At 39.0% G+C, this 12,616-nt stretch overlaps 1 protein-coding gene across 1 annotated transcript in view; it reads left to right on the top strand.

Moving 5' to 3' along the window:
• enpp2l (ectonucleotide pyrophosphatase/phosphodiesterase 2-like) overlaps positions 1-11,648 on the top strand; it is a 43,679-nt gene extending 32,031 nt beyond the window's left edge. The window contains exons 24-25 of the mRNA XM_062987363.1: positions 470-623; positions 10,622-11,648. Of these exons, the coding sequence (XP_062843433.1) occupies positions 470-623; positions 10,622-10,792 (325 nt within the window). The 3' untranslated portion in view covers positions 10,793-11,648. The remainder of the gene's footprint in view (positions 1-469; positions 624-10,621) is intronic.
• The last annotated feature ends 968 nt before the right edge of the window (positions 11,649-12,616 follow it).

Here is a 12,616-nt window from a genome sequence, read left to right as displayed (position 1 = left end):
ACACTTTTCTGGTCTTTATAAAAACTCTGTTTTAATTTATTTATTTATTTTATTTTTATTTTAATAAACTAAGGCATTCATAGTTTGACTTGGTGTCTGGTCTGGGTGCTTTCCTCGTACGAGATTCAATGAATGATTCTTCTCCTGGTTACGTTCCAGTCTAGTTTAAATGACAGGACTTTGAGTGAATTTGAGAAACTACCTAACAAATGTTAATACCTAACAACCATTAACCATGAGTCGAGATGCCATGACCAGCCAGCAATTGCAGCAGCAATGGGGAACTCGTTTGATCTTTCTCAGACACAGTCGATCGTTTCTGTGTACCTGGTCAGTCAATAGAACAGCTGATTTACCCGAGCGCTCCAGTGTAAATTATTATTATAGATAACATTTTTTTATCTTATATTAAAATCTGAGAAGTGTAAAATGATGTATTCATGTGTGTGTGTGTGTGTGTGTGTTGCAGGCATGCAGGTGAAACCGCCCCAGTCCCCACACATTACTACGTGATAATAACAAGTTGTGAGGGTGAAAACATGACCTTGGAGGAGTGTAATGGAACAATTTCAAGCATCTCCTTTGTCCTCCCACACCTGCCAGATAATTCGGAAAGCTGCCATGTAAGTACAGAACCCTTCAAGGGTGTGTAATAGCTGAAAAACAGCGTTACCAGTGTGATATTTCAAAATAACACAAAACAGATACAAGGAAACTGAAGTGTGAATACAGCTGAAGGTTCACTTATATGCCCAGATGTTGAAAATGTAAGACTAACTCCTTATTTGTGATTATGATTCACTACAACTGGCAACTTTTTCATGCCCATAACATTTAAACCACCTACCAAATATTGTGTAGATCAGGGTTTTTAAAACTATTTTTTAAGTGACCCACATTTTGTCCATGATTTTTACCACAACCAAGGCAACACAAACAATGCATCAAAACAAAACACAAAACAAAATCTACTTAATTAATAAAAATGGTGGCAATCTGGTCCCACTGTGGTTTACAAGATGTAATGTAAAGCCTCCACAATGGGGCATTTGTGTACAGTTTATTTTTGTCTTGGGGTCCCAGGGTTTGAAATCCTTCTCATGCCACCACAACAGCTCTGACTTTTTGAGGCATGGATTTTCACAAAACCTCAGAAGGTGTCCTGTTGTGTCTGTTATCAAGACTTTATAATGAAGGTTTGTGGTATGTGTCAAAGTAGCATCCACATAGAAGCCCAAACCCAAGGATTCCCAGTGTACAGTTGCACAATTTGGCAAAAAATATTTGGACACCTGACCATGAGCTGGTTGGACATCCTATTTCAAAAACAAATGGTATAAAGTTAAAATGACCTCTATGTGATTATAAAAACAGCCACTGTTCTGAAGAGGTTTCTCTTCTCACAAGACTTTGAAGTATGTCTGTAGGACTGGGAGCCCATTTAATTAAAATAGCACTGGGCACTGATTTTGGTCAAGAAAGCTTTAAATGATCTTTCAGTTCATTCCACAGCTATTCAGAGAGGCTGAGGTCAGGGCTCTGTGCAGGCAGGCCAAGCTTTCTTTAACTCAGGCTTTTCTTCATGTCCTTGCTTTGCAACTGCAACTGTTGCTGCAAATTCATAATTTCCTTTATATAATTGTAAAGAAAAAAGAAAAAAAGGAGTGTGTCTATACATGTCAGTATAGTTTAGTATAGTAGAGTATAGAATTGTGTAGAATAGTATAGAACAGTATAGTATAGTTTAGTAAGGTAGAGTATAGAATAATGTAGAATAGTAAAATAGTATAGTGTAGAATAGTATATTGTAGTATAGAATAATATTATATAGTTTAGTATAGTATAGTATTGGACAGTATGGACTAGTATAGTATAGTATAGAATAGTACAATATAGAATAAATTAGCATAGTATAGAATAGTATAGTTTAGAATAGTATAGAATTTAATAGAATAGTATAGTGTAGACTAATATAGAATAGTATAGTTTAGATGTAGACTAATATAGAATAGTATAGTATACAATAGTATAGTTTAGAATAGAATAGAGTAGTATTGAATAGTTTAGAATAGAAAAGTATAGTACAGAGTAGTATAGATTAGTATAGTTTAGTATAGTATTAAACCAGGGGTCTCAAACTCAATTTACCTGGGGGCCGCTGGAGGTAGAGTCTAGGAGCGGCTGGGCCGCGTCAAGTATTCCATAAAAAAAGGGTTTCAGGTATTCCAAACAAAAGTACAACTGATCCAAACTTCTCAATCTTTATTAATAACAGTTCAGAACATGAACAATTCTTCAGAACATAGGCTTCTTTTACCTACTCTTTGCTGCCAGAAACCTTCAAAGATCCATTATTCCCAGAATTGTCTTACATCTTGAAGGTTTTCTTTGGGTCATTTAGTGAAAGTCACAACACCTGTAACCTTGACTTGTGTTGAGTTATGAGAATTGCAGTATGACTGTTGTTTGGTATTTGTTGGTGATGAAAAGAAGGCTGGTCTATAGAATCCACAATTAATGCCAACTTCAGTGGTTATACAGTTTGAAAATGTTTTATGGGATGTTCTGTACTAAAATGACACATTACACATCCCTAAATGTTTTAAATGTTGTATCAACATGTTTTTTCTATTATATTTTAATTAAAAACAACTATTGTGAGATACAGGGGTTGGACAAAATAACTGAAACACCTGGTTTTAGACCACAATAATTTATTAGTATGGTGTAGGGCCTCCTTTTGCGGCCAATACAGCGTCAATTCGTCTTGGAAATGACATATACAAGTCCTGCACGGTGGTCAGAGGGATTTTAAGCCATTCTTCTTGCAGGATAGTGGCCAGGTCACTACGTGATGCTGGTGGAGGAAAACGTTTCCTGACTCGCTTCTCCAAAACACCCCAAAGTGGCTCAATAATATTTAGATCTGGTGACTGTGCAGGCCATGGGAGATGTTCAACTTCACTTTCATGTTCATCAAACCAATCTTTCACCAGTCTTGCTGTGTGTATTGGTGCATTGTCATCCTGATACATGGCACCGCCATTGGATGCACATGGTCCTCCAGAATGGTTCGGTAGTCCTTGGCATTGACGCGCCCATCTAGCACAAGTATTGGGCCAAGGGAATGCCATGATATGGCAGCCCAAACCATCACTGATCCACCCCCATGCTTCACTCTGGGCATGCAACAGTCTGGGTGGTACGCTTCTTTGGGGCTTCTCCACACCGTAACTCTCCCGGATGTGGGGAAAACAGTAAAGGTGGACTCATCAGAGAACAATACATGTTTCACATTGTCCACAGCCCAAGATTTGCGCTCCTTGCACCACTGAAACCGACGTTTGGCATTGGCACGAGTGACCAAAGGTTTGGCTATAGCAGCCCGGCCGTGTATATTGACCCTGTGGAGCTCCCGACAGACAGTTCTGGTGGAAACAGGAGAGTTGAGGTGCACATTTAATTCTGCCGTGATTTGGGCAGCCGTGGTTTTATGTTTTTTGGATACAATCCGGGTTAGCACCCGAACATCCCTTTCAGACAGCTTCCTCTTGCGTCCACAGTTAATCCTGTTGGATGTGGTTTGTCCTTCTTGGTGGTATGCTGACATTACCCTGGATACCGTGGCTCTTGATACATCACAAAGACTTGCTGTCTTGGTCACAGATGCGCCAGCAAGACGTGCACCAACAATTTGTCCTCTTTTGAACTCTGGTATGTCACCCATAATGTTGTGTGCATTGCAATATTTTGAGCAAAACTGTGCTCTTACCCTGCTAATTGAACCTTCACACTCTGCTCTTACTGGTGCAATGTGCAATTAATGAAGATTGGCCACCAGACTGGTCCAATTTAGCCATGAAACCTACCACACTAAAATGACAGGTGTTTCAGTTATTTTGTCCAACCCCTGTATATCCACTTGTCCTGTGTGCATTACACAGGAGAGACACTCCCTATTGTTAAGAAATTTTTTTTTTACTAACACAAGTAACGAAGTAACGTTTACTCCGAATACGTTTTAAATGAGTTACTTTTTTACTTGAGTAGGTTTTTAGACTAGTAATTTTACTCGTATTTCAGTAAAAATTATTCACAGTAGTAGTACTTTTACCTGAGTACAATATTTTAGTACTCTTTCCACCTCTGCCCAATACCTGAGTGTTTGGGATATTATTCAGAAAGCCCTTTCTATATATTCTGAGAGAAATTTGAAAATTGTATCATTGTTCATAGCTTTTTTGAGCACTTCGTTTTTCTTATCATTATTAAATTTATCTCTCAGGTGTTTATGCATTTCACATTCATAAATAAAGTGATCTAGATTTTATTCTTTTTGTTTACATCCTACACATCCTTCTGCTCTACCAAATCTCTCCGCCACTGAGCTAACTCTGGTGTCCATGTTACTTCACCTCTCTTAATTCTTAATATCAAGTGCATTGTCTGTTTTATATATTTTAAATTCTTGCTCTTTTTGATTAAATTGTTCTTGGTAAATTCGTTTTCTTTTGCGATCGCACCTTTCTGTCCTCTGTATCTTGCACTGGCTGACAGGATATATTTTACTTCCACTTGGTGTCGCTCTGAATCACGTTTCAGCCAAGTGATGTTGCTAAGTGAAAAAAATAATAAAATTCGAAGGGTAAAGAGTTGCGCAACGACTCGGCAAAATAGGTGCATGTGAGAAAACCGCGTGGGCCGCACTAACAATGAACTTTGACGTTATGTCGGGGGCCACAAAATATCGGCCTGCGGGCCGCAACTGGCCCGTGGGCCACGAGTTTGAGACCCCTGTATTAAACAGTATAGTATAGTATAGTACTGTATAGTATAGTATAGTATAGTATAGTATAGTACTGTATAGTATAGTATAGTATAGTATAGTATAGTATAGTACTGTATAGTATAATTGTAACAACCAAAAACCATCACTAACCTAAATTCAAGACTCTGAAGTGCAACTCCACCTCTTTCATTCCCAAAAGAACTGTACGTACTCATTATTAGCTTCCTAAATTGAAGACACTATATAGCCAAAACAATATGGACACCCCTTCTTAGTACTGAGTTCAGGTATGTTAGCCACACACATTGCTAACAGGTGTATAGAATTAATCATATTAAATAAAGTATATTACTCCAACATTGTAACAACAGTTTTTGGAAGGTGCATGTCTGTTCCATCGTGACTGTCGCTGTGTGTACACCATAAACACATGCTTTTACAAGTCTGTTCTGAAGAAGAGCAATTGTTTGTACAGAAACTTGACCTCAACCCAACAGAACTGGCATCAATGCCTGACCTCACAAATGCTCTCCTGACTAAATGTGCATGAATTTCCACAGAAACACTCACAATCATGTAAACAGTAATTAAACAAAATAGAGGCTGTTATAGCCACAACAAAAGGGAAGAAATCCATACAGTTGGTTTTAGAATAGGGTGTAAAGTAAGATCAGAGATAGGTGTCCGTATACTTTTGCAATGTAGTGCAGTTTATTTATTCTTCATAATTCTTTATGCTTTTTTATTTATCCCTGATACACAAACAACAGAGGAAATAATACACTCACACATGCAGACATTAAACCACAGCAGTGATTAAGACACGCCCGTCTCTCTGTATCCAGCTGCACTGACTAAACCCACCTGGTTTAATGAAAGACTCATACCTTTACATCACTGTTTGGATTAGTTAGAAACTAGGTAAGTCATATGTGTGGCAGATTTCTCATCTGGTTTTGTATGAGTGTACTGTACTTTCCGGTGTGTGTGCATTGGAACCACGCTGATATCTGCAGGTTTACTAGTTTCATTTACTCACACTGAGTTGCCGGGTGTGGTACAGTGATACAACTGCTTGTGGGAATACCGCCTGGACTGTTCTCCCTGGTTCTGTTTGGGTTTCATAGAGTTACTTTATATTACAGTGGTGGTTTGGTCACTCCATTTCCCACTAGGTGAAAGTAATTGTGAATGAATGTGTGAGTAAGTGTGTTGGATTATATGTGTTGGACTGGTGCCCTGCTCCAAGATGTTTTTTGGGATTGGCATCAGACCCACTGCAACACTCACTTGGGTGTATACGAGGGTTCTTTAAAAAGTCTCTTCACTTTTTAACTCTATTTATTAAGAATTCCAAAAACAAATGACATCACTTTTCTACATAGTCACCTTTCAATGCATTTTCACAGCGTTGTACCAACTTTTTAATGCCATCGCAACAAATGTTATTGGTTGCAGCGCTGCTTTCACATCATCATCACAAGAAAATCTTCTTCCCCTTAAAGCTTCTTTAAGCGTCCAAAAGGGTGAAAATCAGATGGTGCTAAATCCGGACTATAAGCGCCTCTCTCAGTCTCTCAGACACGACCAATTACTCCTCGTTTCTACACTTACTGTCCATTTTATCAGCTCCACTTACCATATAGAAGCACTTTGTAGTTCTACAATTACTGACTGTAGTCCATCTGTTTTTCTGCATGCTTCACCCTGTTCTTCAATGTTCAGGACTCTTCCAGGACCACTACAAAGTAGGTATTATTTGGGTGGTGGATCATTGTCAGCACTGCAGTGACACTGACATGGTGGTGGTGTGTTAGTGTGTGTTGTGCTGGTATGGATCAGACACAGCAGTGGATTAAAAACTCCAGCAGCGCTGCTGTGTCTGATCCACTCATACCAGCACAACACACACTAACACACCACCACCATGTCAGTGTCACTGCAGTGCTGAGAATCATCCACCACCCAAATAATACCTGCTCTGTAGTGGTCCTGGGAGAGTCCTGACCATTAAAGAACAGAGTGAAAGCAGGCTAGAGAATGTAGAGTAACAGATGGGCTACAGTCAGTAATTGTAGAACTACAAAGTGCTTCTATATGGTAGGTGGAACTGATAAACTGGACAGTGAGTGTAAAACAGGGAGCTGGTTTAAATGTTACACTTTCTCAAAAGTGGTCAACCTAGCAAGATGTCTTATACAGCAGATCAGTACATCCAGGAAGTCACAAAAACAGAGAACGTAAATAATGTTTTGTGGACTGGTGGGTCAAACTAAAAAAAAAAAAGTGTCCTTTAACATTTGACATGTTATCACAGCTTTCTAAAATAAAAACGTTGGTCTCAATTTAGTTCTGCAACAAGATAAGAATTTGTAGCACAAACTTTTAGCTCTTAGTGGCAACAGTTTATTTGCTTTGGTTCAAACCTTTACTAGACAGTTCATGGTCTGAGGTCATTCAGTGTGGCTAAATTATGGTCACTCTGAATAGAACAACAGGTCAGTTGATATTCTGAAGTGTTTTGTTTTTCGTTCTTGCTGCTTAAGATGATTCAACAGTAATTACATTTTGGGTTGAAATGACAAACGCTGTTCCTGGAAATGTTAGTACATTCTGTAAAATGCAGTCAAAACATGAATCTGTGATGTGTTTATTCCCATATATATTAATTTAACTGACGTAGTGTGTGTGTGTGTGTGTGTGTGAGAGAGAGAGAGAGAGAGAGAGAGAGAGAGAGAGAGAGAGAGAGAGACTAGCAGCACCATACACACAACACCAAATAATATATTAATATACAATGGACCCTTGAGTTACGAACGGTTTACCATACGAACATTTCGGGTTATGAGCGATCTTTTTCAACTTAACGTACGAACAAATTTCGAAAATACACCTACAAAATACAACACTATTGAAATAAAGAAGGAAATAATAGAGACATATGAGAGAGATTGTTGTTTCTGGTAGATACATTTTATATAAAAAAAGAAAGAAATGTATTATGGTGTATGGTACAGCACACATGCTGTACTGAAATGTGATGTGTGTTGCTTTATGTACAGTACTACTGTGTATTGTTGTTTATTATTGTTTATTACAGTAATGTCTATTGTATAATTTAAGATTTAAGGGACAATATACTTGTATTTATAACAAAAAAGAGCATTTAAGACATTAGAAAGGTTAGGTAAGGGGGGGGGTTGGGAGGTCTGGCACGGATTAATGCTATTTACATTATGTCTTATGGGAAAAATAGGTTTAACTAACAAACATTTTGACTTAAGAACAGCCCTTCGGAACCAATTCAATTCGTAAGTCAAGGGTCTACTGTATTATTGTTTTGTAATATATTATTATTATTATTAATCTGTTTCTTAAACCTGTAACTAAGCTTTGGCAATATTAATGTCCATATTTGTCATGCGAATAAAGCGACCTTAAAGCAAAATTAAATTACATTTAATTGTTAGAGAAAGATGAGAGAGACAGTTGTGGGTTACAGCTGTGTTAAACTTTACAGTTGAAGTCATAAGACATGCCCACAGTCTTTCAGACCATCTGAGACCATCAGCGTTTCTGTATAGAATTGATGTGCGACTTTCTCTCTGCATAATAGAGTTTCAGGTTGCATGCAGCAGTCCGGACTGTGTATTTCCAAGTAAATAACAAATTACTTCCGAGTAATTCCGAAAGTTCCAATGTAATTCCGCACGGCTATATTAAACACATCAGCTTGATGGTTTCTCATGCAATGCTGTCCGAGGGACTGAGGGTCGCACACGTCATACACGTTAAGCTGTGGATTCCCGTCTTACCCTACTTAGACTTTTTTCCATGCAAGGTCTGATCCTTTGGTGGATCCTTATTTTGTACCTCATCATGTTTCCATCACCTGCTTATTGTGGAATTTATTAAAACCTTTCACTTCTATTTTGCCCTATCCCAACTTTTTCAAGGCATCAGATCAGAATCGTAACTGTCTCCATTTACTAAATACAATCTAGTTGGTCAGCCAATTTAAAACATTATTTATTGTTTTATCATTTAAAAAATACACAGGCCAAATTCGGGCCGCCACGTCATTTTATGTGGCCCGCGAGAGCTTAAAGATGTATGATTGTCTTAAAATACACTGTACAGTTTATCGTACATAAACTGATAAAATTGTACATGAAGTGACTGCATCCCGCCACTAGATGACAGTGTTTCCACAGCAGCGTTTAACTGAGGCGGGTTTCCAACAAGTGATGTTGAGAAATATTTACAAATAATCCCACCATGTTCAAGAAGAGAAAATTGAAGCAGAAGGAGAAAATTTAATGAAAGATGGAAAAGTGAATACAAGTTTGTGTTCAAGAAGAAGAACCGGTATGTCTCTTGTGTTATGAGGCCATGTCTGTGGTAAAGGAGTAAAATATAAATGTAGATATACATTATAAATATACAGTATACATTTGGCATTTTGACAACAAACACAGAATTTTTTGCCTCTAAGAGTCCAACAAATTGTCTAAGACTTAAAAGGCAGACTGCAATCACAACAGGATACAATACAATGAACCCTTTGAGGGCCACCATAAAGAATATGTGGCCCGTTGGTGAAAATAAGTTTGACACCCCTGGTTTAAAAGAATGAACAAATCACAGATACTTTTGTAGTGCATTGTACAATGTGTCCTAATTTTTTTCAGAAATTAGGTTTGTGCTTGGTTCACACAGAGCCAGTTGGTATTTAATAAATAAAATAAGCATTGAATGGAGCATGAATTCATTTTTGTGTTCTTCAAAGCAATCCTAAAAAACATAACTAGATAAAGAGAATCATCTTTATTATTTGCACCTAAAGTATCACAGTCACAAAAATAACCATGAAATTGAATGATCGTTTTAGCTCCCAGATTCAACTAAAGGTATAAACTCAGGCCACCATGCTGTAATTCATGGCCGGCTTGCAATTGAGAATTGTTTAGTATTAAAAGCCAATTTGGGAAAATGAAAAGTCTGTGTAAAAAGCGAGAGTTTTTGGTTTATAGGAGGGCAGTCTAATTCCACAGAAGTGTAAATGACCTTTGCCAAGGGCACTGACACAGCCTCATACCCTGTCTTTTGGACTTGTTGCTGATAACAGTCTGGATGGCCCTTTCGTCTTTGGTCCAGAGCACATGGCATCCATTTTTTCCAAAAAAGACCTGGAATGCTGATTCATCTGACCACAATACACGTTTCCACTGTGTGATGGTCCATCCTAGATGCCTTAGAGCCCAGAGAAGTCGACGCCGCTTCTGGGCATGGTTAACATAAGGCTTCATTTTTGCACAGTAAAGTTTTAAGTGCCATTCGTGCATGTAACTCTGTATTGTAGTGCTTGACAAAGGTTTGCCAGTGTTCAGCTTATGCTTGCGCCCCTGGCCTTTACGCACTGAAATTCCTCCCGATTCCTTGAGTCGTTTAATGATATCATGCACTGTAGATGGAGAAATATGCAAATCTCTATCAATCTTTCTGTGAGGAACATTGTTTTTAAACATTTCAATCATTTTCTCACACATTTGTTGACAAACTGGAGATCCTCTGATCATCTTTGCTCATCAAAGACTCAGCCTTTCCTGGATGCTGATTTTGTACCAAACCATGATTACAATCACCTGTTGACATCACCTGTTTGGAATCACATCATTATTTAGTTTTTTCACCTCATTACTAGCCCTAATTTACCCCCGTCCCAACTGTTTATGGAATGTGTTGCAGGCCTGAAATCCAGGAATCTTGCCTAATCTCTTCTTCCTGTCCAAACCCCTTGGCTTACCCTTTTTCCTATTCTTTGTTTCACAGAGTGGGGAGGAGCCATCTCGTTGGGTGGAGGAGATCCTGCGCACCCATTCTGCCCGTGTACGGGATGTGGAGCTGCTGACCGGACTGGATTTTTACCGTTCCACCCCGTTGTCCTACACGCACACCCTTTCTCTGAAAACCTACTTGCACACTTTCGAGGATGACGTCTAATGTCTGGGAAAAGTTACACGGCGTCATCACTCTCGGGTCCGCTGATGCTCCGGTGTATAGTTTTTTGTATATGGTTCATCATATTTATTGCTCACAAAAAGTAATAGTGCAATGTTTAAACCGGCTTAGAACCACAAGGCTTTCTGTGTTAATAGCAGCTGTAATTAAGACTCGCATGACTTGTGTTACATGTTGTAGAGTGTGAATAAACTTTCTGTAAGTAAGGATATAGTGTGTGTGTGTGTGTGTGTGAGAGAGAGAGAGAGAGAGATAGTTGTCAGTTATTATGTGTTATACAGTTAAAGTCATAAGAGACATATACACCAATCAGCCGTAACATTAGAACCACCTACCTAATATTGTGTAAACAGCTCAGACATTTTGACACATTGACTCCACAAGACCTCAAAGTTTAGCAGTCGATCCTCTTAATTCTGTAAGTTGCAAGGTTGGGCCTCCACCTTGGTCCAGCACGTCCCACGTATGATCGATTGGATTAAGATCTGGGGAGTTTGAAGGCCAGTTCAGAACTCTCTGTTAAGTTCCTAAAAGGAGCAGCACGGTGGCTCGGTGGGTAGCACTGTTGCCTCACAGCAACAAGGTCCTGGGTTTGATTGCCAGGTGGGGCGGTCTGGGTCCTTTCTGTGTGGAGTTTGCATGTTCCCCTCATGTCCTACCACAGTCCAAAGACATGCAGTCGGGTTTATTGGAGATACAAAATTGTCCATGACTGTGTTTGACATTAAACTTGAACTGATGAATCTTGTGTAATCAATAACTACCTGTTCTGTCATGAATGTAACCAAAGTGTGTAAAACATGACATTAAAATCCTAATAAACAAATAGTTCATAAAACCTGGACATTTTTTTGCAGTATGGCAGGGATCATCCTGCTGTAATAGGTAATGCACGTTCACCTGGCTGTCCACATGACATAAAAAATTATTGCTCCATGATCCAGTTCAGGATGTTCAGGGGTCAGCATTGCCACTGTGAATGATCTGCTGCTCTGGGCTCCCTTCTATAACAGCTACAGTAGCACTTCTGTTGGTTCAGGACAGATGGGCTAGCCTTTGTTCCCTATGCACATCGATGAGCCATAGGTGCCAGTGACCCTGACATCAGTTTACCATTTGTTCTTCCTTGAACCACTTTCAAAAACCACTAATCACTGCAAGCATGCCGGGAACATTAGGCCAGACCCATTATTTTGGAGATGCTCTAACCCAGTTCTCTAGGACAGCGGTCCCCAACCTTTTTTGCACCACGGACCAATTTCATATAAGATATAATTTGACGGACCGGCAGGGGCAAGAGGATTTAAAATGGAATAACTATAGAATGGAAAATCAGTGTGGATCCTGAGCTTTTTTGCTGCAATGAGACGCTGCACCCACCTAGTGGTGATTGACAAGAACACCCAAAGAGTATTGGAAATGTAATTGATCTTGTAGTGATCACTAATTATTTATTCTGTCTATGCGGCCCGGTAATAAATGACCCATGGACTAGTACCGTTCTGCTACCTGGTGGATGGGGACTACTGCTTTAGGACAGGGTTTTTCAAACTTTTTTTCAAGTGACCCACATTTTATCCATGATTTTTACTGCAACCCAGGCAACACATCCAAACACATGAAATGTATTAAAACATCAAATTAATGAAAATGAAACACAACATATACTTAATTATTGAAAACGGTGGCAATCTGGTCCTACTGTGGTTTACAATGTGTTATGTAAAGCCTCCGCAAGGAGGCATTCATGTACAAGTTTCTTTTTTATGTGCCTATCTGTGACCCATTTTTTTTTTTTGGTTCGAC

This window comes from Trichomycterus rosablanca, chromosome 1 (genome assembly GCF_030014385.1).
Source record: "Trichomycterus rosablanca isolate fTriRos1 chromosome 1, fTriRos1.hap1, whole genome shotgun sequence".
Classification (NCBI taxonomy): domain Eukaryota; kingdom Metazoa; phylum Chordata; class Actinopteri; order Siluriformes; family Trichomycteridae; genus Trichomycterus; species Trichomycterus rosablanca.
Note: the sequence above shows the minus strand (reverse complement) of the source record. Positions and strands in the feature narration are given on the sequence as shown.